A 25,761-nucleotide genomic window follows, 5' to 3' on the forward strand; every position below is an offset into this window, starting at 1 on the left:
AGCAGGCCAGGCTTCCTCATGCCCTGCTTAGGGTCCTTCATTGCAGGATCATGACCTGTAATCATATAAACGCGTTTCCACAACATCCGGCTACCTGAGCGGCCTGAACCCAGGAGGTGGTGCTCTACAGGGGTCTCCTCCCCCTCCCCCACCCCCACCCCGCACTCACCCTCTGCTTACATGGCCTTGTTTCTCCTGTCCCCTATGTCAGAAGGGGGTAAGGGGCTGGAGATTTGCGTCAGCTGGAAGGATGCTTGCTTTGCCTGGGTGAAGCCCTCCCTGGTTTGAGCCTCGGCCCTGCCCGTACTAGGGGCTGTAATGCGCTCCAGTAACAACAGGACAGCACTCCTGAGGTGGGTCGGGGTGAAGGAGCAGAAAGTTAGGGTCACAGCTGGAGAGATTAAGAGTGCTGATTGTAAAATTGTTTGGTAACTCCAGTTCCAGGGGATCTGACCCCCTCTTCCGGTTCCACGGACACCAGGAACGCGCACAGGGCACAGCGTACATGCTGGCAAGACACCTGTACCCACAATAATAAAGTAATTTTTAAAAGTTCAAGGTTATTCTTGGGTTAGTGAGAGAGGCCAGCTGGGGAGTCTGTCAAGGAACCTCAGGCAGATCTCTGCGAGTTCGAGGCCAGCCTGATCTACAAGGCGAGTTCCAGGACAGCTAGAGCTACACACAGAGAAACCCTGTCTCAAAAAACAAAACTCAAAAAAAAAAAAAAAAAAAAAAAGAAAAAAAGAAAAAAAGAAAAAAAGAAAAAAGAAAGAAAGAAAGAAAGAAAGAAAAAGAAAAGACCACATTATATAATATATGTGAACGGAAATTGCTGGGTACAGAATAGTTACTCGATGTACGCGGCAGGCAAGTAATTCCATCCTATACTGGGCGCGTGGGGGGCAAGGTGAATATCCTCTACCCAGGCCCACAGCAAAGAACACCCTGGCTGTCATTCTCGTTTTTGTTTTTTATTGGTTCTTAGATCAAAGGGCTAGGCGAGCTGGGACGGGCATAGAGCTCAGGAGTGCGCTGGAAGGCTCTGCCCCGGGGCAGACATGCTGTGTGGGGTCTGCTGGCGGGCTCCCTGGCCCACCCAGCCAGCAGCGGCTGGGCACATGGCACTCGGCGCCGTGCATGTCCTCCACCGGCTTGGCACTGCGGCCTCCTCGCCGGCGGGCGCCCCCGTTTCCAGTTGCAGGAGTTGGTGAGTCTTTCACAGTGCGGAGGGGTGGGGGTCCGGGGTGGGCACCTCCCCGGGGTGCAGGCAGGCCCCATCCGCCAGTACATCCTGGGCTCTCGGCAGCTACTGCGGGGTGAGGCGAGCTCGGCTCTTCTCCCCGCCTGTGGGAGTTGGCAGTCCTGGAGGAGCCCTGGCGGCCTCAGCGGGACATCATCCGGACGAACTCTGGGGAGGGGGGGGACACCAGGGTGGAGTCAGTGGGAGCCAGCGCAGAGCACCGCCCAAGGCACCGCCCTCCTTGATGCCCCCTTCCCCCCCTCGAGGCTGCACTCACTGTCCCCCAACTCCACTCTGCCTCTGTGAGCTTCTGGTCCCCAAGTCTGGCCTCTGGGGACATTCCCACAGCTCCCCACTCACTGGTCGGGTGGCCTCACAGCTGGTCTGACCCATCCTCATCCTGATAGTTCCAGGCCCCTCTATGGGTATAACGCATGCACACAGGTTTGTGGTGTGTTGTTTGCTTGCTTATTTGGTTTTTAATCCATTCGCCTAATGAGGGACCTCTCTGCTGTGTCCACATTTTGGCAATTGTGCACCAAGCAGCTATAAATATTCATATTCAGGATTCTGCCTTGACATACACCTTCAACTCACTGGGATAAATACCCTCTGCTCAATTTTTAAAAGCTTATCTTTATTTTTAATTGTGAGTGTGTGTGTGTGTGTGTGTACATGTAGGTATGTGTGTGATCTGAGTACAGAAGAGACTATTAGGTACCCTGGACTTGGAGTGATAGGCAGGCTGTGAGCCACCGAATGTGAGTCCTGGCAAGGGAACTTGGATCCTCTGCCAGAGCCTGCAGAGCCAGGAATTCTTTTTTTTTTTTTTTTTTTTTTTTTTTTTTTTTTTTGGCTTTTGGAGGCAGGATTTCTCTGTGTAGTTTTGAAGCCTGTCCTGGAACTAGCTCTGTAGACCAGGCTGGCTTCTAACTCACAAAAATCTGCCTGCCTCTGCCTCCCAAGTGCTGGAACTATAGGTGTGCACCACCAATGCCCAGCTAGCCTGGAGTTGTCTTAATCCCTGAGCCATCTCTCCAGCCCTTAGCTGAGACCTAAGATCTGACCATAATGCTTTCTCTCAGTCCTCTCTTCCTCTCTCTTCCCTCGAAGGCAGACTCTTCCCAGAAAAGACCTCCTGACCCTTATGTTCTGGGCACACGCCAGCATACATTCATCTTGGCTTTCTACACAGAAGGCAAGTCCCTAGACACATATGATGCTTCTTCCCTCCATCGCCCACAGTGCCAAGAATGGGGCCGTGCACAGGGTTAGGCGGCCGCTGAGACTCCCAGTCTGGGTCCGTATCCCAAATCAATTGTTTATTTTTCTGTTTGTTCTGAGACAGAGTCTTTCTACATAGTCTTAGCTGTCCTGGAAATCTCTACGCAGACCAGGTGGGCCTTGAACTCAGAGATCCTCCTGCCTCTGCCTCTGGAGTGCTGGCCTTAAAGGCAGGAAACACTGTGCAATTTTGACCAAACTTTATTACTTCTCTGAGCCTCAGTTTTCTCACGTTTAACATGAGGCAACACATTGCATCATGAAAATAAAGAGATAAATTAATAAAGCTACTCAGGACAATGACAAGCACACAGTATGTAGATGATAAAGGATTGACATGAATTCTGTTGACTCCTTTAAAAATATTTGCTGAGGAGCCAGGTGTGGTGGCTCATGTATTTGATCTCAGCACTTGGGGAAGCAGAGGCAGATGGATCTCTGTAAGTTCAAGACCAGGTTGGTATACAAACCGAGTTCCAGGAGAGTCAGGGCTGTTACACAGAAACCCTGTCTCAAAAAGAAAAGGAAAGGAAACTGTTTAGTGACTTTATCTATATGTGAGGTGTTTTGTGCGTAGGTAATGTTGAGGGTTGCTCCTTCTTTCAAATTTCAAAGCAGGAAAACTGTTGGGTAGTGTGAGAAACAGGGATGGACCTGCAGTACTACCAAGGTCAGAAAAGAGGCCCAGTCTTCAGAGGAGGGAAGAGGCGATCTAGATGGATAGAAGGATGAATGGATAGATAGATGGGTAGGCGGATGGACGCATATGGATAGATAGATGGATGGATGGATAGAAGGATGAATGGATAGATGGATGGATGGATAGGTGGATGGACACATGGATAGCTAGATAGACGGATGGATAGAAGGATGAATGGATAGATAGATGGGTAGGCGGATGGACGCATATGGATAGATAATAGATGGATAGAAGGATGAATGGATAGATAGATGGGTAGGCGGATGGACGCATATGGATAGATAGATGGATGGATAGAAGGATGAATGGATAGATAGATGGATAGGCGGATGGACACATATGGATTGATAGATAATAGATATGGATGGCTGGATATATGGATAAATAATAGATGGATAGAAGGATGGATGAATATGGATAGACAGATATGGATGGATAGAAGGATGAATGGATGGGTGGATGGATGGATATAGATAGATAGATAGACAGATAATACATGGTGTGGTCCGGTGTCTCAGGCCTGCCAGGGTCAGGCCGAGGAGTGTGGTCTTCAGAAAATAGCATGACTGGGTGAACAGCAGACAGAAGGGGCAGATGGACCCAAGGATAGATAAATGAATGAACAGATGGATATAGAATCGGAGGGGAAATGACTAAAGAGACTGAGAGATCCGTGGAAAGACGGGCAGAAGTACAGGAAGTGTTGACTTCGGGAACACTGCGCAGAGGGATGGGTGGACGGAGAGATGTGGGCAGGGACAGAGATGCGGAGACGTACGGCATGGGCGGACGTATAGCAGAATGAGTGGATGCATGAATGGATGGACCAATGGTCCATCTGGACAGGTGAAGAAATGAGTGGGTGAGAGGTACGGATGATGGCCAAGTAGATGGGTGCACGGTGGGGGTGGGAGGTGGGTCAGCGCGCGCACAAGCTGGGAGAGAGGCATGGAGGAAGGGTGAAGCACAAAAAAACGAATCCGATTGGTGATGGCACGGGCGCACGCGCAGTTAGAGGGATCCGCCGCAGGCTCGGTTCACACCCGTTTTCAAGCCCCGCCTACCTTCGAAGTCCACTCGTCCATCTCCATTGAGGTCCACATCTCGGATAATCTCCTCTATGTCTCGGTGTCCCACCTGATGACCCAGGAGCTTCCTCATGGCCTCTCGAAGCTCACTGGTGCTTATCTCCCCGTCACCGTTGGCGTCGAACTGTAGAGAGTGAAGGGCGCTTCATGGGTGCGCAGCGTCCCCCATCCTTGGGTTCCTTTTCTAGCCAAGTCCCCACCCCCCACCCCCGTGGTCTGGACCCGGGGATTTAGAACCCGTAATAGTCATCCCGAGATTGGGATTCAGCCTGCCCAGCCCTGCCTGTCAACAGCTATCACTCACCTCCCGAAAGGCGTCTCTCAGTTCCTTTACACCAATCATATCTGCTGTCTCCGCCAGGAGTTTAGGTCCCATTAGCTCCACAAAGTCATCGAAATCCACATGGCCACCCACTGGAGCAAACGGAAGGGAGCAGGTCATCCCCAACCCACCCGCTGCACGCTCCTTGGTGTCCCCCATCTCCAGGCCACCGAGCCCAGACCACAGATGCTTCAAAGAATGGCACGCAGGGCGGCGCGGGAGCGGGGAAGGGAACAGCCACAAGGTGGCCGAAAAGGAAACAGACAGGGAGAAGAAGCATTGGGCCCCACAGCTGGGTGAAGAATCGCAGAGATGGAGAAACCAAGATGCTCTTGGAGGAAGGCTGAAAGTAGACAAACGTTACGGGCACCTGGTCCAAGTGGGTACCTGGTACCCTCCCTCCCCTTCCCACGCCTCTGTTCCCTCCTGCACATCCCTTCCCTTCTGTCCAGATAAAGGACCTCGTAATGCTAACAGCATCCTCTGACTTCTGCTGTGAGTCCGGTTTTAGGCTGTTACTCTCTCCTAACTTACTTCTATTGTCTCATTACAACCCCGCTTTACGTGGGAGGAAACAGGCTCAGAGTGGTTTGAACCTGGCCCCGGAGCTGGATACAAAAGTTGATCCCTGGGGCTGGGGAGATGGCAGCCGTGAAGAGCACTGGCTGCTCTTCCAGAGGAGCTGGGTTCAGCTCCCAGCACCCACATGGTGGCTCACACCCATCTACCCCTTATGCCCTGCAGCCATGCGTGCAGAAACCCTGACCCCAGGCCTGGGGGAGCGGGCGGACAGGGACTCACAGTTCATGTTAATCTGCTGGGACAGCTCAATGAGCTCCATCTCGGTGGGCATGTAGCCCATGGTCCGCATGCAATTCCCCAGGTCCCTGCAGTTGATGTAGCCATCCTTGTCCTTGTCAAATTCTCTGAAGGCCTCTCTGAGCTCTGGGGAGGTGAAAGGGGGCAGATGTGGTTGGAGAAAGGACCCAAGTAAAGACAGCCCAGGGGACAGCTCAGAGAGGTACACCTAGAGGCAGGCGGGCCTCTGAGTTGAGTTCAAGGCTGCTCCATTATTCTACATAATGAGATACGGCACAAGCCAGGACAATGTAGAGAAACCCTGTCTCAAAACACCAAACTAGTCGAGCGTGGTGGCGCATGCCTTTAGTCCCACTACTCAGGAGGCAGAGGCAGGCAGAGTTTTGTGAGTTCGAGGCCAGCCTGGTCTACAGGGTGAGTTCTAGAACAGCCAGGGCACACAGAGAAACCCTGTCTCAGAAAAACAAACACCCACCCACACCTCTCTGCAGAGCTAAGCAGCCATTCCCCACTCCACCTCCCGAGACCTGTGACTTTACCTTCAATCTCCTCTGGTCGTAACGATCTGTCCTGAAACAAGAGAACATGTCACATTAGTAGCAGCAAGGGACCTAGAACTCACAACATGCCCATCCGATGGGGCCGTCCAAGTGGCAGCAGGGTGTAGGTGGGAAGTGAGCGGAGATCTCTCTGGACCTTGAGGGGAAAAGATGCAGGCTCCAAGCCTTAGAGCTGCAGGAGAGCCTGCACAGAGGAGTCCCAAACCCAACAGTCCCCACAGAGACTAGGCCACCAAAGTGCAGTGCTCTTATCCAGACACAAGAATGAGTTGGGAACAAAGCTGGTCCAGAGGCAAAAACCTGTAAATAAAAGAAGGCCAGGGGAAGTCACCACCTAAGGCCTCCAGGAGGAGCCAGGCATCAGAAGCTGGCAGGACAATGGGAAATGGGGGGACCACAGGAGGAGAGCAGGTAAGGGTCACGCAGGCAGCCCCAGACAGAGGAGGGGGATTCAGGCTATATGATGGAGAACAGGAGCTGTGTCCAACATCCTTGGTACTGTCCCCCTGTTCCACCCTGCCCATTATGGGACACAGCGTAGGACCTGCGGCTGCCAGTGTCCAAAGCACATTCTGAAGCCTCCAGCAGGGCCCACACCTCCATAGGGAACCACAGGAACATGGCATTAAAACTGGTCCCAGAAAAGTATCCAAAAATCACACTTAAGGGAACATGGGAAAGGGCCCTGATGGTGATAGCCACCACCCCAGGCCTGCTCAGGAAGGAGACAGACCGGTACAGGAAAGATATGGATGCCGGTGTTCCAGCTCTCTGCCCTTGGATGACAGGAATGAGCCGGGTCTGCGATCCTAAGTAGGCTCACAGCAGGAACGCTATAGTGAGCCGGGCGGTGGTGGCCAGGCAGGGATGGCACACGTCTTTAATCCCAGCACTCGGGAGGCAAAGGCAGGCAGATTTCTGAGTTCAAGGCCAGCCTGTTCTGCAGAGCGAATTCCAGGACAGGCTTCAAAGCTACAGAGAAACTCTGTCTCGAAAAACAAAACAAAATGGAATGCTGTAGTGAGCATGAGTCACCTCAGCTGCTCACAAAGGCTGTTCAGCCAGTGGGGCCAAGGAGGGTGGAGACAATGGCGGACCCAGACAATGGCAGACCCAGACAATGGCGGACCCAGACAATGGCTCCCGGATACAGGCACCCAGTCTTGAGGATCCTGTCCAAAAAGAAAGGGTTGTGTTGTTCAAAGCATGTGTAAGTTTGGAATGAGCAGGCTGCAGACTTCCCCCGTCCTCCCAGGGGACTTTTCTATCTGAGGGGTGTTGTCTCCATGACAGTAATGCAAGGATTTTCCCTTAAAAGGCTGGCAGGGCGTATGTGGTGCAAGGATCACTCCTGCTCAGACGGAATTCCATGTCCCTGGACATTCCTGGGTGGCCAAAAAGATTTATGTCCATGTATTCTATTATGTCAGCAGTATGTGAAAATAAGTTGAGTATATGCCTTACTATGAGTGGGGGGGGGTTGATTCCAGAAACTCCAGGCATGCCAGAATGCAAAGATGTCCAAGTCCTCTACATAAAAGGGCATGCTATTTGCATATAATTTACATACCTCCTCTGGTATACTTCAAATCCTCTGGAGATGACCTATTCTGTTTACATGATGCAAATGCTATGCAAATAGGTGCTATGTTATATTGTTTAGAAAGTGAGGACAACAAATAATAATAATCTGTGGCTGGGCGGTGGTGGCGCACGCCTTTAATCCCAGCACTCAGGAGGCAGAGGCAGGTGGATCTTTGTGAGTTCTAGACCAGCCTGGTCTACAGAGCTAGTTCTAAGACAGGCTCCAATGCCACAGAGAAGCCCTGTCTCAAAAAAAAAAAAAAAAAAAAAAAAAAAAATCTGTGTCACAGGGACAGGGTTACAGGCTTTTGTCTTCTACTTAAAATTCTTTACAGACTTATTTTTATTTGATGTGTATGGGTGTTTTTCCCGCACGCGCATGTGTATATGTGTGTGTGTGTGTGTGTGTGTGTGCTCCACCTGCAGGCCAGGTGCCCTAAGGACCCCAAAGAGGACATCAGATCCCTGGAAACTGGAGTTACAGACAGTTGTGAGTCTCAGGTGAGTTTTGGGAACTGAACTCAGGTCCTGTGCAGGAAGAGAACAGTGTGTGTTGTTAACTGCTGAGCCATCTCTCCAGCCCCAGATGGAAGGCATTTAACAATTTATTTGTGGGGTGTGTGTGTGTGTGTGTGTGTGTGTGTGTGTGTGTGTGTGTGAGTGTGTGTAGGTCAGAAGACAACTTGCAGGAATCAATTCTTGCCTTCGACCATGTGAGATCTGAGGAACGACCTCAGGTCATCAGACTTGGCAGCAAGCACCTTTACCTGCCAAGCCATCTCACCAGACTCAGATTGCCAGTTTTAAAAATATTATTTCTTGCCAGGAGTTGGTGGTGCACACCTTTAATCCCAGCACTTGGGAGGCAGACACAGGTGGATCTCTGTGAGTTCAAGGCCGGCCTGGTCTACAGAGTGAGTTCCAGGACAGCCAGGGCTACACAGAGAAACCCTGTCTGGAAAATAAATAAAATTATTTCTTGAATCCCCAAATGTTGGGACCCAAGGAAATGGGGAGCTGACTGTATGCAAAGGATACTCAGTGGAACAAGCTACTTAACGGGAATTAGGCCTTTCCCATCCCCAGACCCTATGCATCTCATTGTTCTTCCAGGGCTGAGTTCTGCAGGTCTGGGGCGGAAGTACACACTGCAGAGTTTTCCATGTGTTTGCATCCCCAGATTCCAAGGAGAGGCAAAGTGAGGCATTTCCTCACAGTGAGCCTGCAACAGCAGCCCTGGTGGATGTTCCCAGCTCTCCTAAGGGCCCCCTCCCCATGCAGGGCAGTGGAGGAACCTGTGTTATGTCTGGAGTGGTTACACACTAATTTATGCTCTAATCTGGGGGGGGGGCAAGGGGTGGGGAGGCAGCATTGGAACATACACAGTTCCTTCCCAGTTTGTACAATCAGAGAGAAGCCCCAGAACCTAGAGTCAGACAGACCCAGGTGCAAAGCTTGTAACTGCTACCTCCTAGCTGAGGTCACTCCTGTTCACCAAGCCGGCCCCGTCAGCTGTCACATGGCTCCATGCCAGGGCCTACCTCATAGGGTCTTTGTGTGTAATCCTCAAGGCAAGTATTCTACAACGCAATCTACAAATGTTTGTATCCGTAACATCCTCATCACCTGCTTCCCTGTGACAGCTCAGACACCTGTGGTAGGCTGCTCAGTACGGCAGCCACAAACCACAAGTGGCTACTTACATTTGAATTGGACGGTAGGGGTATAGTTCAAGACAGAGCATGTGCTTAACTTATACAGGACCCCCAGCTCAATCCTCAGCAAAAACAGAGCTTTCGATTAAAGTAAAAATAAAAATAATTCCATTCATTAGCTACAAGCTACATCCCAGGTCAGTAGCCACACATGCTCAGCGGCTTCTATACTGGATATCACAGGGTAGAATACCAGGAGGCCACCTGAGTACATAGAATTTCTGGTAAGAGCTCAGACACTGCAGAATTGGGCGATCTGAGTTGGAATCACATCTCTGAGTCCTGCTAGTTTGACCTGAAATCAGACTCAGTCTCCCTACCTGTGAAATGGGGGTGATAAAGCACCTGCCTCTGAGAGTCGGGGCTTTTGTGAGGCAATTCTCCAAGACACTTAGCATAGTATTGGTTTCCTCAGCATACTGTAGGCATGTTGTAGGTGTGTACAGATGTGTGTGTTCAGGGATGTATGTGCAGGGGTGTGTGTGTGCAGGAATGTGTATGCAGGGGTATGTGTGCAGGGTATGTGTGTACAGGGATGTGCATGCAGTGATGTGTATGTAGGGATGTGTGCTTGTGCAGGGGTGTGTATGCAATGGTGTGTGTGTGCAGGAATGTGTATGTAGGGGTATGTGTGCAGGGTGTGTGTGTACAGGGATGTGCGTGCAGTGATGTGTATGTAGGGATGTGTGCTTGTGCAGGGGTGTGTATGCAATGGTGTGTGTGTGCAGGTATGTATATGCAGGGGTATGTGTGTTTCCATATGTAGGCGTGTGCCTGTGGAGGACAGGGTGGACCCTGGATGTTATTCCTCAGGCTCCTCCCACTTTTTTAATGGGCTGTCTGCATACACATGAGTGCAGGTACCTTTGCAGGCCAGAAGATGGCATCAGATTCCCACAGAGCTGGAGTCAGTTGTGAGCTGCCTGAGGTGGGAACTGAGCACACCCCTGCCCCATCCCCTCATGCTTTGAAACAAGGAGGTAAGGTCTCTCCCTGGGCCCGAGGCTCACTGGGTTCAGGCTGGTGAGTTAGCCCCAGGGTTCTCCCCAGCACTGGATGTGCAAGGACCATCACCATACTCAGCTTTTCAGTGGGCCCTGGGGACTGGCTCAGGTCCTTTACCATCTCCCCAGCCTCTGCTTCTGTTACTGTTTAAGAAACTTCATTCAGATTTAATTTATTTTGCCTGCATGGATACATGTGTGTGGTGTGCGTGCCTGGTGCCCATGGAGGTCAGAAGGGGGCATCAGATCCCCCGGAAATGGAGTCACAGATGATTGTGAGCCACCAAGTGCGTGCTGGGAACCAAAATCAGTTCCTTCGGGAGAACAGCCAGTGCTCTTAACCATTAAGGCATCTTTCCAGCCCCATGCTCGCCTCTAATTATTCCTTGCTGGTCAGTACAGACTCAGATATATAAATTGGGGGTTTGACGCTAGGGGCTGCTGCATACAGAAGAAACCCTTTTCTTCCCAGCACCTCCTCATGCTCTATGAAGCCGGGTTCGGCCGGCTGCACTTGACATAACTTACGTACAGGCTGTCTGTTCTCAGCAAAACCCTTCCGAAGAAAGATGCAGGCAGGACCCAGCAGGTTGTGCATGACGGCGCAGTTCTGGGCCAGCATCATGAGCGGTCCGGGAAGCTCACCGCCAGCCGCCAGCCCCTCCTCACTTGTCTGCATCACCATGACGCTGGTCTTCTCCTCCGGGTGCATCTTCAGCCAACACCAAGCAAATAAAAAGAGAGGTGAGGTGTCCCCTCCCTGTTCATCTGGGCACCCCCAGCCCCAGCCTGGCTGCTGATTCTAGGAGGTTGTTGAGAGTCATGTGGTGAAAGTTGAGAGCTTTAGCGTGTACAATACGGTATATAATCGATCCAACAGATGGAGACTCCAGTCCTTGGCTGAAATAGTTGTCTCACGGAGAGTTAGATGTGAGGCTTTCAGTAGGGTGCTCTCCAGGGCGCGTGTACACACACACGCACACACGCACATGCACACACACAAGCACACGAGTATATCCAGGGAATCACACACATGTGCACGCAGTTCAGAGAGTGGAGGAGACAGAAGGAGGCTGCTGCCACAACTCAAAGTGCCACACAGATCCATGCCCTGTCCCCAAGTGTCCCCAGTGTCTCAGCTCAGCCCACAGACCTGCACCCTCGTCCTCCAGCTACACAGAGCAAACAGGCTCCACGAGCCTGCCGACTGGAAGTCACAAACACAGGTCCCATTGCTGACAGAGGAGGCGGGTAGGCTGTGGGAGGTGGGACAAACGGGTGCCCACTGTAACCAGGCCGCTGTACTCGCCACATTCCAGCCCACAGGTGCCGAAGCTGGTTCAAAACACCAGGGGAAGGGAAGACAAGACCCACCTGGACCCAGATTCCACCTGCTTGTGACGGCACGGCTGGGCAGCCGCCCAGCAATTTTCCCTGCCTACCCTCCCTCTCTCCCTGGCTCCCTGCCCAGGCTGCCTTGGCCTGCTTGGCCTCCAGAGGCTGAGGCTGGGGCCTCGCCAGCTGACCGAATATAGCTGCGCTCTCAGGGCCTGGGCAGCCTTTCGTCCTCCCTGTAGATTCCCACACGTTATGAGAAGTCGGCAGGGCCACACAGACCCTCCCCTTAGGACAACAGCAGCGTCCAGACACAACATATAACTGGACCCAGGGTTCCCAGCATGCCCGAGTTTCCTCTCAAGAACCCAGGTCTCAGCCCCCTGTGCCCTGCAAGGGGCAGCCTGGCTTCAGCGTGGGGGTCAGCAGCAGAGCCTCCCCCAAGGACAGGCAGGGTAGCTGGACTCCCGGGAGGACTGTCCGTCTGAGACACACAGCTCAGTTCTCTCTGCCCTATCCAGTCTCTTCCAACTGGCTGTCTCAAGCTGAGCAAAGATCACAGGCAGCCCAGGCCGGAGGGCCTCTTTGTCCTGTCCTCTGCTGCTCCCCTAAGCCCTCCTCCAGAGGGGCTGTTGATGGAGACCCAACGCCAACCCCTTCTAGCACCCCAAGCCCCTTCCAGACCTAGAGAGGGAGGAACAGCCCCTCAGAGCAGACACAGTGTCTCAGACCAAGGCTCAAGGGCAGACCAAGGCCCACTCCAGCTTGAATCCTCGGAACCTGTGCAGGGACTGGTAAAGAGCAGAGGGTCTTCACCTCTAAGAAGGGGTCCTAGAGAAGCCCAGGACTAGATGGGGGTGGAGGGTGTAACTCCAGGAAGCAATCTGATTGGAGATGTTTGTGGAAAAGCAGGCGTTCTGTTTCCAGCTGAATCTCACACATGTTGTCTCCTCAAGAAGGAGGCAGCAGTGGATACAGGATCCTGTCTGGGGAAAAGCTCTGGTCTGCCACTTGCTTGCTGTGTGATCTTGTGCCCCAGCACCCTCCACACACTGGGGGCAACCGTCTGCGTCCACAAGGTCCTTCCTGCCTATAAAGAGCTCTGCATTACCGTGTGAGGAACACGGTAAGAGCCAAATAAATGAAGTTGCCGTAGTTACAGCAACGATGATGCTGACGACGGCGATGTTGGTAGACAGAGCAAGTTAAGAGATGTTGGGTACCAGAAGGCATTTACTTCTGGCTCCAGAGGAAGTGGGGGGACATCTGCCAATCAGCAAAGAAATGGGAAGGGATGGAGAGGAATTCGCTCCCACGGAGAAGGAACCAGCGGTGGCTGGGGAATTTCCACTGCATCTCTTGATTATAAGTCTGCCTGGCACCAAGTTGCCCCAGGAGGCAGCTACTCTTCCCCAGCCAGCGATGATGGCACCCGACAGGCTGGTCCTGGCTAGTTCAGGGCCTGAAGCAGGCTACTTATCACCATGTCCAGCTCCCTACTTCTACTCAAGAAGCTGAGCCAGAGGCCAATAATGTCTGGCCTGGGGCCAGGAGAGGCTAGCATATCAGAGAACATCATGACCTCTGGCTCTCTAACAATGCAAGCTGTCCGAGGGCACACGGGTCAAACCCCTCCACCCCCTGCTCATGCTCAAGGGGAGCTAGAAGGGCGGGTGCTTAAGGAGATGGGAGAGGACATTTTGCTGTACAGAGTAGGGAGTTGGACTAGACCATCTCGAAGGTCATATTTGGCAAATTATGAATAACATTTCTGGCATCGGGAGGAAGAAAAAGCACACGTAAAACACCGGCTCTGACTTTACACAGTGCAGGCTCTGAATCCCAGCTCTGCTTGCTAGCAGCTGAGTGAGTGACCTCGGAAACCCTTATCTCTGAATCCAGCCCCCTTCCCTGCAAAGCAGCCAAGAGGACCATTTGATGGAGACGAGCAAGTGAGATGGCAGATGTCTGATCTGTTGCTGCAAATAATCCAGAAAGAGAAATAACTCCTAAGGTTCAAGATCGCTTATCCAGTGGACCCGGCACCTTTCCAGCTGCACCATGGCTCAGTGGTAGAGGCGCAGGCTTAGCATGCATGAAGTTCTGTGGAGTAACCTCTACCCGGGTGTGGTGGCTCATGCCTATGCTATATTTCTAACTTGCAGAAGCTAAGGCAGGAGGATCCAGAGTTCCAGGACAGCCTGGACTACCAACAGAGGCCTCTCCTCCAAAACAAAACAAACAACAACAAAACAAACACCTGAAAGCAGGTGTAACCACCCCACCTTCCTGCTTTCCTACTCCACCCTTTATCTCTGGTAGTGATGAAATCCTAACACAGGTCTGGTACAGTACACTCGGCAGTGCACGTAGCAGACCTCCGTTTTGAGAGTCCACATACTACAGACTGGCTGTGGTGATGCAAACCTTTGATTCTAGCACTCTGCAGGCAGAGTCAGGAGATCTTTGCCTTTGAGGCCAGCCTGGTCTATCTAGTGAATTCCAGGCCAGTCACAGCTACACAACGAGACCTTGTCTTTAAAAAAAAGGAAAAAAAAAAGAAGAGCTAAGAATTAGGAGCCAGCGGTACTGGCTCACGCCTGTAATCCCAATACGCCAGATGCGGAGGTGTAGGCTCCAGTGGAAGCCCTTGTTTCTAAAAAGTGGAACAAAACAAAAAGCTACACATCAGGCCTGAGGGATGTGTGAGGCTCTGGGCTTGATCCCCGTTAATACACAAGCGATGGATGAGGTAGGTAGACATTAGGCAATTGATTGATGGGTGAAGGGACTAAGTCACAGAAAGTCAAGTAATTTGTCAAGCTCACACGGCCAGAAAGAGGATACCTGTGTGGTCTGGAGAGGAAAGGGCTCACTCACTAATTCACCTCCTCAAGCTTTAGGAGGATGTCAGCCTTGGATCCGCTCTGATTCGGATCAGCTTCTGCCTCTGCAGATCACCTCCCAGGCAGACGCCTCCCCTAAGAGAATGACAGATCATGAGGCACTGGGGATATACAATAGAAACATCAGCCCTCTGAGCAATCCAAGAAGCCTCGAAGATTAAATGGAATTTGATGTGAGCAGCTTAGCCAAAAGAGGAAGGCGACAGGCTAAAAAGCCCCAAATGTCCTAAATTGAGAGGTCAGAAACCTAAAGGGAAAGATGGGATGGGACCTGAGTGAAGGCTCCATCAGCCAATCCAAGACCTTACACGAGCCCTCCAATCCCCGCCCCCTCAATTGGCAATCATTTCTTTTTTTTGGAAAATGAAAATACGGGAGGCAAATATCTTTATCAGTCCCATCTTCTTTAACATGAGTCTCTGACCTGACTAAGGCGGGTTAGCAACGCGGGCAATGCCCACCTAGGACAAACAGGCTGCAGAGGGGACTCAGACTTTTCGAAAGACGCCCGAGGGGAACACTTGCTTTTCCAAAGGAATTCTTGCAAAAGAATATTGTCCTGGCATATAAGCAATACATCCACTCAGGAAAGTGACACGCATGTACACTCCCGACCCACATAGCTCTTGGGCACCGTTTCCCAAAAGAAACAGGGCTCTAAGACCTGGTCCTTTGATACTCCCACACCCGACTCCAGAATTATTGTGGGTAGAAGCAAAAGGAGAAATTTATATGCAAGGTGCACTGCTCCCCTAAGAGCTCTCAGGCCCGCCCCTGAACGGCACCTGATTCTTGAAGGTTCTAGGGTAGTTCACCGACAGCCCAGGATTCCACATTTTTCATGTTACACCCCACAAGTCCCAAAGTCACATGATTTCTGTCTTAGCTCTTGTGTGACTCCCAAATATGGCCTTCCTGGACCCGTTGCCCCTGTACCGTCACCCAAAGCAGCCTTGAGCCCTAACTTTATTTCAGAGCCTGCCTACGACAAAAGAACGTAAGGAAAGGTACCCTGAAGTTGGAACAGGGACACAGCTTTGGGCAGACACCCGGGGAAGGGTAGCGAGTATCAGATGCCCACCCACTCTGTGCCCTCTGGGGCAGGCAGCAAGATGCCCCAAACCCCAGCAACTGGGACTTGGGGGCTCCAAAAACATACCTTTCTCGCGAGGTTTCTTAGTGGTGACTTGACACAGTTGCCCATGCTACACTAATACAGCCCCTCTGGTGATCTCTGGGTCCATGAAGGAGGCTCCTGGGGGACCAGGAGACCTCAGTGTGGGTCACCGCCAACCCCCGCAGTCTCTGTGCAGCTCTTCCTCCAGGACAGAGCTGGGCCCCGTGCGCGCGTGCTCCTCTGCCTGCTCCGGCTGATTTTTTTTTCCTGGTGGTTTGTATGTGTGTTTGTGTGTCTAGGTTTAACTTTCTTAAGGAGACAAATGCAGAAGTGAAGAGTGCACGCCACCGGAAAAAAATCCCCTGGAGAGTTGACGGCAGAGGGCATTGGCGCTGGGAAGCCTTTGGGATCATCAGCTTCAGATTAGAGCCGAATCCCTTCTCTGTTTCTCTCCCCTTCCCTCAGCCCCTCCTTCCCATGCTGCCAAATATGCAGGGAGATTGCCTTGGGGACGGGGACCTAAGGTGGCAGCTGTAGCTGGGAATTAGGCCAGCAGATCCAGAAGGCAAAGCTGCCTAGTTTGGTCCCCCAAAGACAGGGTGCCTTTCTCTCTCTCTCTCTCTCTCTCTCTCTCTCTCTCTCTCTCTCACACACACACACACACACACACACACACCACATGCGTGCACACGCAGGACCCCAGGGAGATGTATGTCTCTTATGAAGAGCAGTGAGCCGGATGAGCATGCTTCATCAGCCACTGGCAATTCCAGCTGGATGGACAGCAAGGCGGTTCTCAGTCGAGGGCCTGGGAGATCTTGTGACGTCTCCATTACGCTCCATTTTTCACACTTGCCTCATCACTGACATGGGATGAGGCCCCGGGGCTGGCAGCACAGCTGAACCCTTAGCTGTAATCAGCTCCTTCCTTCTGCTCCCTTTGCTCTGCAAAAGCTCTTTGACCCCTGGGAAGTCAAGAGATGGCCCTGATGGGGGGCAGGATGGAGGCGGCACTGGCACAAAGGATGTGACCAAGATCTCTGGTCCTCCTCGTCCTCTGCCTACTCCGGAACGAAGGTCTTAACACCGGCTTCGTTGGAGTGCGGAACAGGGAGGCTGTCTTTTTTTAAATGGTCCTCGAAGTCCCGCAGGTGGAACTTCAGAGTTGACTGGATGGTTCTTGTCCCTCTTCCCTTGGCAAGAGAATTCTTCCAAGCCTCAATGTCCCTGCTTGAGAGCTGCAATTGGAGTCCTGTTTCCTTGCATCCAGCTTTTCCCCAGCAGGGGGCGCCAGAGATAGACCAGGCGGTTGACCCACGCCCAGGCCCCTGATGCAATCGGCCTTCAGCCCAGACCGCTTCCTCTCCGGGGGGCACTTTTGTCCCGTTTGGGTGTCTGGTCAGAAACCTCATTAGGGAAGATGGCTGGATGCATTGCCCAGTGGGTGGCACAGGCTCCCTCCTAGGAGGCTAAAAAGGAGATCGCGGGCAGCTTCACCACGGCTGTGGTGCTGTGTGCCGTTGCTCACTAGGAACCGTTTAGCCATGGCAGTTTCTTGATGCCTTGTTTGGGCCATTCTCCAGGAGGAGGGGAAAAAGGGAGAGACCACTCCCTGAGGACAGAAGGAGGAGCCTGAGCGGTAACAGCTAAGGACTGGGCAGGAAAGGGGGTAAAGAAGCCATGGGGCTGGGGAGGGAAGAACAGACAGCTAACAGCAATGCAAACCAGCACGGAGGAGCTGGGCCAGGGGTCAGGTTCAGCGGCCTCCGACGAGAGGGAACGGACCTGGTCTGCGGTTGAGGCTCGGCTCTGCCTGCGATTGCCTTGCATTCCTGAGCTTCGGTTTCCTCCGTGAGAAAATGGGACTTTCCCTGCCTGGCTAATAAAGTGCATACAGGAAAGCCTGTGGTACATAATAGGCACTGATAAGTAATTATTCAAGTGGAAGAGGGAAGTATCGTTTGCCCAGCGTGTATGTGCCGGGCGCCCGCCGAGCTTGGCTCCGGGAACAATGGAGAGGGACGACAGGAGTTTACATCCCAGCCGCTGAGGGAGAGAGTGAGGGGCACGCGTGTTTATCGTGTTTAAGATAAACGCTAAGAAGGAGACACCAACACTCTGATAATGACAGGGGAGGGTATAACAGTCTATAGACATGGGGCAGGCTTACAATCTAAAAAGGAGCCACGGGCTCTACGAGGTAATAGATAACGCGCGTTTCCTGTAAAACCAAGGAAACAGATTGTCTGGACTACTCTGTAGCTCTGGCTAGCCTTGAACTTGTGGAGGAGACCCTGCCTCTGGGGTTTATTTCGTGTGTGTGTGTGTGTGTGTGTGTGTGTGTGTGTTTGAGGCAGGGCTTCTCTGTGTAGCCCTGGCTGTCTTGGAACTCACTCTGTAGAGCAGGCTGGCCTAGAACTCGCAGAGATCCACCTGCCTCTGCCTCCCGAGTGCTGGGATTAAAGGCGATTATTGATTCGTATGAGGGGAGGCGGTGTGTGGGAGGCACAGGATAACTTTTTGGAGTCAGCTTTCTCTTTCTACCATGGGGGTCCTGAGGTTTGAACTCAGGCAGCCACACTTGGTGGTAGGCACCTTTACCAGCTGAGACCCACACTGGCCTGGAGCTCATTATGTAGTTGATTAGGACCTTGGACCCTGGGTCCTCCTCCTGCTCCCTCTCTGTGCTGTGTGGTGTGTCAGGCCTCCGGTCTAAGTAGATAGAGAGAAAAGCATCCACTAGCGGGTTCCCAGCCCTGCTGTTGGAACCTGCTCTGAAATCCCTGTTCGGTGAGTGTAGTGGCTCTCTGAGGCTGTCTACCCTACTCCGAGGAACTCCAGCCTGCAGTTGGCACTAAGACCCACTGAGGGGGCTGGAGAAAGGACTTGCTGTTCTTGCTGAGGACTGAGTTTGGTTCCCAGCGCCCTCTGGGCTGCACACAACCTTCTGAAACTCCAGATCCAGAGGATCCAATGTCCTTCATCTGAGCTCTGAAGGCACCAGGCACACGTGTGCTACACATACTTTATGCAGGGAAAACACTCACACACAGAAAATAAAAATAAATAAATCTTAAAAAAAAAAGAAAAGAAAAGAAAGCAAAATATAAAAGATGCACCGTGGAAGGGGTCAGAGCTTGGAATGCAGAAGCAGAGTGACCTTCGGAGGATGGGATCCACACTGAACTTTCGGAGTCTGGGCCTCTTAGATTCTCAGAGCACCTCTCTCAGGGTTTTACGGGTGGTGAGTGAAACAATTCATTCGCCCCTACTGAATGAATTCACTCCTACCAGGCCAGACAAGTGCCCCTCCACCCCCAAGCCGGCCACCTAAAAACTGTCCCCTTCCTCTGCTTAGCATCTGTCTTAAAGGGCTAGGCGCAGCAGCCACACGTTATCCACTTAACCCTGGTGACTCCTGCCCCCTGCAGGCCAGTCCCAGCCATAGCAGGTGCCTGTTGACCTTGGGTAATGCCTCTGTCCTTGGAAACAGGAGACAGAAGACAGCAAAACCAATCAAATACTTAAGCAAAGCCCATTCTGGGGGGGGGGTGCTGGTGGGCCAAAGTGCTTACTGCTGAGCCTCACAACTCAAGCTGGATTCCTGGGACCCACACAGAGGAAGAAGGGAAACATTTCAAAGTTGTCCCCTGACCTATGCACACACTGAAGCATGCACATGTGTGCACACATGCATGCACACAAAAAACACATACACACACACGCAAGCACACACACAACACACACATACATGCACACACATATATAAATACACACATACATGTACACATAATACATGCACACATACATAAACACACATGTATGCACATGCAAAACACACATACATGCGCACACTAACATGCACATACATACATATATGCAAACGTGTGCACACACAACACACACACACAGTAGCACACATAAATGCACACATTATTTACTCAGTTTTGGTTTTTGTCCAGTCACAGTTTCACTGTGTAGCTCAGGCTGGCCTCAGGTCCACACAGATTCAACTACCTTTGCCTAAAGGTGTGCGCCACCGCACCTGGCACATGCACATTTTAAATAAAGAAGTGTAAAAAAATTTGAAGTCCATTCTGCTTTGGGGTAAGAGTAAGGTTGACACTAGCTTGAGATGTAAGGTCAGCGGTCAGCTGGGGGCCTGGGCGGGGTGGGGAGTGGGGGGGGGCAGAGCTGGGTTTTTAGAGCCTTCTTAAACCGAACTGGGCTGGGCAGGAGGCACAGCATGACTGAAGGTTAGGGGAGCACCCTCAGAACCAAAGAGCACCTTGTATCCCGTTTTTTCAGTCCACTGAGAGGAACTCTGGGATGAAATAATGGGATCACAGGCTGTGAGGATGAGCTCATCACTGGTTATCCCTGATTAGCGGGAGGCACATGAGCCTGGGTGACAACCTAGTGCCACAATGCTCAGGGTGGAGCTCTGTGGATACCTGTGACAACTTCCCTTCCTGGCCAGCGCTCAGGTGGCAGGTGTTACCGTTTATTTACTATGTGGCCTCTGGAAGCACCACCCTCTCCAGAGCCTGTGTCCTCATTTCTAAAATGGTTAACTCCAACCCTCCCAGGCTGCTGTGGAGATAAGGAGGACAGACTCTGGCAATTCTGTCATGGGCTCTGGACTGAGGTCTTGAGTACCCTCACTGATCGTCAGGAACAGCTTGGGGGGGGCACAAATGCAGACATCCCAGAAGATGCTCATCCAACAGACTCAGCTGCTTCTATCATCCATGATCGATGAAAACCACACGCTCATCTTCCCTCATTCCCAGGCCCCAGAGGAGAGCTGGCGCAGGGATGAATATTCACAGGTCTTCAAAACACAGGCTCAGAGCGCCTGGACACAAAGGACCCAAACCGTCATGACCTTGGCCTACCTCTCCATCCACACCACAAGAACTAGGAACCCTACATAACCCAGACACAGGTGACATCAGTTCCTTATTCATTTATGAGCGCTGTGACCCTCTTACATGCTGTATGGACATTGGGGGACACTGGGCTGCTCCCCCCCAGGTCAAGAGAGATGTTTCTCTAGGGTGGGACCAGAGCTGTGGGCTTTGTTGTTTGCGTTTGCCCAGAGCCCCACACCTGCTTACTGGAGGTCCTTTCCCACAGCACATAGTCAGGCAGCTGGGTGACACGTCCTTAGCTGGTGGCACTGGGGACAGATCACTGACATTGAGCTCTGAGCCCTCTAAAGTCCTCTTCACGCAGCATGGATGCGGCTTCCCTTACACAGCACTTATTCAGACAACGCTCTTTTAATGACTATTCATGAAAGCAGCCGCAGTAATGCAGGCTGCCCTTGGCCAAGTGCTCACCGGGAGCCAGGCTTCTGGGAGCCTTAGTTTTGTGTGAGCCTTGGCAAAACCCTGCAAGGTGCTTCTTCCTCGGTCTCATCTCTGGATGAAGAGACCAAGGCCATACGGAGAAAATGATGCCAAGGTCACAAGCGAGGGCTCTTCTCTTCCCAGGCACACCCCAGCCTCAAAGCCATGCTGACTCCCCGCAGGCAGCAAAGAAGCCCCCACCTACCCAAGTGGGGAGGGTCTATCGGGACACCTCTAGTGTGCCTAATCCTGGCTCTGCCTGCTGCTGTTACCAACAGAGAATGCATCCTTAGAGTTGATCATCGATAACAACAACAATAATAATAACAAACAAGGCACGGTTTAGGTCTGTGCCACGCAGTGGACTGAGTCCCACACACACGTTTGCATAAATCGCTTAACCTCACCATTCCCCTTGAGACGCCATGATTGACTTCTATTTCTCTAGTAAACAGAAGCCTTGACGAGATAAAGTGATTCACCTAAGGCCAAAGAGAAGAAAAAGTAAAAAATACACAAGTTGAGAGGCATGAACAAAATATGTTTTGCCTAAGGAGATCCATCTGAAAGTGTCTGTGTTCAGGGGCCCATTTTGCATCCTCTTAGTCCCTACCCTGTTCCTGGGACAGGACGTTCGATGCTGGGAAGAAATGGTAAGGGAAGATTAATTCCTTTATGTCACAGGAGACTGGAAGGTCTAACACAAAACCTCCAGCCTGGTTTTGCTGTCCTAGGCTGCTGTTGCTTGCTGTTCACAGGAATGCCTTGGAGATGTCACCAGGAAACTCAAATCCAATGTGCTGGGGGGGTGGGAGCCTGCAGCTCTGAGAGGCAGGAGCTTCCAGAGGGAGGTAGTAAATATTTCATGGGACCTTCCAGCTCCTCCTGACTCAAGTGACCCTGTGACATTTCAGAACATGGGGCTGGAGAACAGTCTCCACTTAATGACTGGGAAGTCGGAAGAACTGAGTAGCAGATTGCTAAAAGGCCCTGAGCCCAGACAGGGCCTGTACAGGCAAACTCAAACTGCGGGGGTGGGGAGCAGCAAGGATCCTTTCCCCAGGTCACCGGCATACTGGGGGATCAACCTGCGGCTGGGTATCTTCCAAACTGCTAAGTCACGGGCGGGGTCCCAAACAGCCCAAATCTTGGCTATCTTTTCCACAGCTTCCTTCCTAATGTGCACCACCAATGCCCCACAAGGAGGTAGTCAAGAAATGCTTGGTAACCAGGTGAATCGCAATCACCCACTACCATCATAGCTCTTGGGTCACAACCCGGCCCAGACCCACACATCAGTCGCAATGCGGTGGACATCTCCCCTCATCTCCCCTCGGCGGACGGCCAGGCTAACGCTCTACATCCAAACCTCTACTCCGGAGCACCGGTTCCAGCTCTCTCAGTGAACCGCTAACAGGGCTCCCTGCAGGAACAAAGCCATATGCTGCTGGCTTGTCACACCGTCACAGCAGTCCGTGCAACCCGAGTCCACGTGCAGCTGCCTTCATGACAGAGCCCCACCTGCATAAGCCACTGCAGAGTAGTATTTTGAAAAGAAACAGAAGCAGATCTGAAGCGGAACACACACAGCCTCCTTCCTTGTAGTGCTGATCCCTCCCGCACAGCCAGTCGGGAGCTCGAGCTGGTTTCTTTGCACTAGATCCTGCCGCAGACACGCTTAGACCCCTGCCTGCCTCTGAAACCATGCCAGCCAGCCTTCTGATTGCGCCTCTGCAGAATTGACTGACTCTGCGAGTTCGATTCAGTTACAGACTGGGGACCCGAGGAAATCATGGCTTTGCTCAGAAAGAAGTTCACAGGTCCCTGTGAAACAATCCCACACTGTGGCCTTGAACTGCAGGGTGAAGCTGTTTGGTAAATGCTGGCTGGGATGCTTGCAGGCAAAGGTGTGGGAGAAGCAGAGGAAGTCGCTGGTGACCGCTCAGTGGCCTCCCTGACCCTGGAATGCGCACCAACTCGGGCTTGTGTGGGTGTTTTTTTTTTTTTTTTTTTTTTTTTTTTGGTCTTATCCCACTACTGCCTCACTGACATCCAGATGGCATCCTTGGAATACCATCTTCCTTAAAACACTCCAAAGTTCCAGATGGAGCCGGATCTCTGGACAGACCCTCCATGCCTGCCCAGACAGCTCTCCTCCCCATTTTTTTTTTAAACCCCTAACTTTTCTCAGGCCTTCGAGGACATTCTAGGTAACGGCTAGTGGGCTAGTGTCACACATCTACAAGCCAAGTCCGCGTACTCCCAGGCCCTCCCCTTTGCCTCCCCGACCCCAAGCCCTCCGCTCTCTTGGGTTGCCAGAGGCCAGAGGAGCGGGTTGGTACCGCCTGCTGCAAACTCGGCTCACGACCCGGGGAAATCTCCTGGGAGGACCGCGGGGGTCGCTCCTGCAGGAGCGGGGCAGGCTGGGCTGAGCGATGGCCCGCAAGAGGCCGGGAGTGTGGACAGCGCATAGGGTGCTGAATCAGACACGGGGGTGGAGGCGCACCGGGGCCGCGGGAGGACAGCATGAGTCGTGGAGCACCCCGACCCGGCAGAGCGAGCAGAGCCGGGGACGCGCCGCCGCCGTAGGGTCCCGAGCGCCGGTGCCCTGAGCGCGGGCGAGGGGCGCGGCCCTTACCTGGCCAAAGGCGGAGCTGAGCATGGGGCGCAGCCGGTGGAGGAACGGGTCCGCCTCGGGGGCACCGGTGGGAGCCGGGTCCCTGCGACCCCGCGATCGCAGGGAGCCTCGTAGACCGAGCGCCGGCGCCAGCCCCCGTTCCTCCCCATCGCTCCCGCGGGCCGGCGGCCGCGTCTCCCGGGGCCTGCAGTGCGCCTGGGGCAGCCCACGCCGGCTCCCGCGCGCGCCCTCGTCGCGCGGCACGGGCCGGCACAGGGGCCTCCGGGAGCTGGGGTCCCCGCACTGCGGCGGCGAGCCGGGGCAGGGACCGGTCAGCCGGCGGCCGCGCAGCGCGGGGTCCCGTGCGGAGCCGTGGCGGGGAGCCCGGCTGCCCCCGCTCGCCGCCGCCGCCTTGAGCAGCGACGTCTTGGACTCGCTCTTGGCGATGTGCGAGCTCATCGCGGCGGGGCCGGCGCTCGCATGGCCCGGCGGGGGTGGTGCGGGGCCCCCGGAGGGCAGGGAGCGGGGCGCCCGGCGGGAGCCGAGCCCGAGGACGCGCTGCAGGCGGGCGCCGTCCCCCGGCCGCTTAAATGCGGCCCCGTCGCCGCCGCCCATGTGACAGCGCAGCCTCTGCGCCCGGAGCCCGGAGCTCCCGGCGGCCGGCGCTGCGGATCTGGGGGGGCAGCCTGCTGTCCCCCGAGAGCCCACCCCCGGCTCTCCCGCGGCCCAGGTGCCGCCGCGCCCCGCCCCTCGCCCCGCCCCGCGCTCGGGGAGTCCCGCTTCCGGGCGCCTCTGGTGGCCGAGGGGGCGCTGCGGCACTGCACGCGCGAGCGCTGGGGAAGGGGCGGGCGAGCGTCCCCAAAGACACCGGCGGAGCCCCTTGTCGTGCCCGCAGGACCCCACGGCGCCTGCGATCGGCCAGTCGCCCCCAAACGCAAGCAAGGGTGCACTCTTCTAAGGGAGCAACTTTGGCAATAGGACCAAAGGGGTACAGGACACCAGAGCCTCCGTCAGGATGCGGGCACTCTGTGACACCACCCCGACAAACCAGATGACCTGGAAGGAAAATGCTAGAAGGGACGCATCGATGCATCCTGTCATCCACCGCCCTCCCCCACCCCCGAGAGCGCAGTGGGGCTATAATTGCCCCGGCAACTCAGCCACAGAATTTACAGTTTGTCACAACAGAAGAGCAGCCAGGTGGCATCTGGCTGCCATTTACCTGTCCCGGAAGTGCCTGGTTGTGACAAAGTTCCAGATAGGACCCATTTGCCGCACAAGTCTCTCCACCCAACCACCTCCTGCCCTTCTAGCTGTGGAGAGACTCCTTGCCCTTGGTAGGCAGCCAGGAAGTCACACTGGGCTGGTTTCAATCTCAAATCCCAGCAGCTTGCCATCTGGGTAGCTTGGGCAAGTGTCGCCAGCTTCCCCGAGGCTGTCTCCCCTCTTCTGTGAAATGCAAATGATTCTTCCAAACTACTTTCTCGGTGACGTCAGAAGACACAGGAAGGCTGGCCCCGAGCTTGGACAGGGCACACATGCTGTGAGCATCTCTGAGGCCCTTCTTCCCGAGGTGTTCGGTAGTGGGAGAGTTGTTCCCATTCTGGACTCTGTCCCTGTTCTATCACTACCACTGCCCACTGCCAAACCTCATTAGGATAGATGGGCAGACTCCCACTATTACACAGACTTGGAGGAGGCCCCCCTTTATGCATTTTTATTTATGTGCATGCAATAAAGAAAAATGGATCTGGATGTGGGGGTGTATTCCTGTAATCCAGCGCTAAGAGAGCTGAGGCAGGAGGATTACTGTAAACTTGAGGCCAGCTTGGGCTTAAAGAACAGTACCGGTCCACCTCCTACCCCTGGGGGAAAAAAGCTGGGTGTGGTGGCACATGCCTGTAATGTCTTGGGAGATGCAAGCAGGAGGATTAGACGCTTTCAAGAGTGAGAAGAGGTTAGCCTGGGCTACATGAGACCCTGCCATTAAAAAAAAAAAAAAGGAGGAGGAGGAGAGGAAGAGGAAGCAGGCATGGTGGCCCACACCTTTAATCCCAGCACTCAGAAGACAGAGGCAGGCAGATCTCTGCGAGGCTATCCTGGTCTATATAGTGGG

The 25,761-nt window shown here is 53.4% G+C and overlaps 1 protein-coding gene across 1 annotated transcript; it reads right to left on the reverse strand.

Annotated features, from left to right (window-relative positions):
- Positions 1-955: 955 nt before the first annotated feature.
- On the reverse strand, positions 956-24,389 carry Cabp1 (calcium binding protein 1). The gene is made up of 6 exons (XM_051176489.1): positions 23,667-24,389; positions 5,993-6,023; positions 5,436-5,579; positions 4,617-4,726; positions 4,289-4,436; positions 956-1,408 (listed from the first exon to the last, which is right to left on the reverse strand). Exons 1-6 carry the CDS (start codon positions 24,258-24,260, stop codon positions 1,383-1,385), a joined length of 1,053 nt encoding a protein of 350 aa, XP_051032446.1. The 5' UTR covers positions 24,261-24,389; the 3' UTR covers positions 956-1,382.
- Between the last annotated feature and the right edge of the window lie 1,372 nt (positions 24,390-25,761).

The sequence above is a fragment of the Phodopus roborovskii genome, unplaced genomic scaffold, assembly GCF_943737965.1.
Source record: "Phodopus roborovskii unplaced genomic scaffold, PHOROB, whole genome shotgun sequence".
In the NCBI taxonomy this organism is placed as follows: Eukaryota; Metazoa; Chordata; class Mammalia; order Rodentia; family Cricetidae; genus Phodopus; species Phodopus roborovskii.

Excerpts from the sequence above, each read along its gene's own strand:
- Cabp1 (XM_051176489.1), bottom strand. The coding sequence starts at position 24,260 with ATGGGCGGCGGCGACGGGGCCGCATTTAAGCGGCCGGGGGACGGCGCC. Across the intron at positions 4,437-4,616 it reads TGAGAGACGCCTTTCGGGAG|TTCGACGCCAACGGTGACGG; the intron begins GTGAGTGATAGC and ends CACTCTCTACAG. Across the intron at positions 1,409-4,288 it reads TGGACGAGTGGACTTCGAAG|AGTTCGTCCGGATGATGTCC; the intron begins GTAGGCGGGGCT and ends CCCCCTCCCCAG.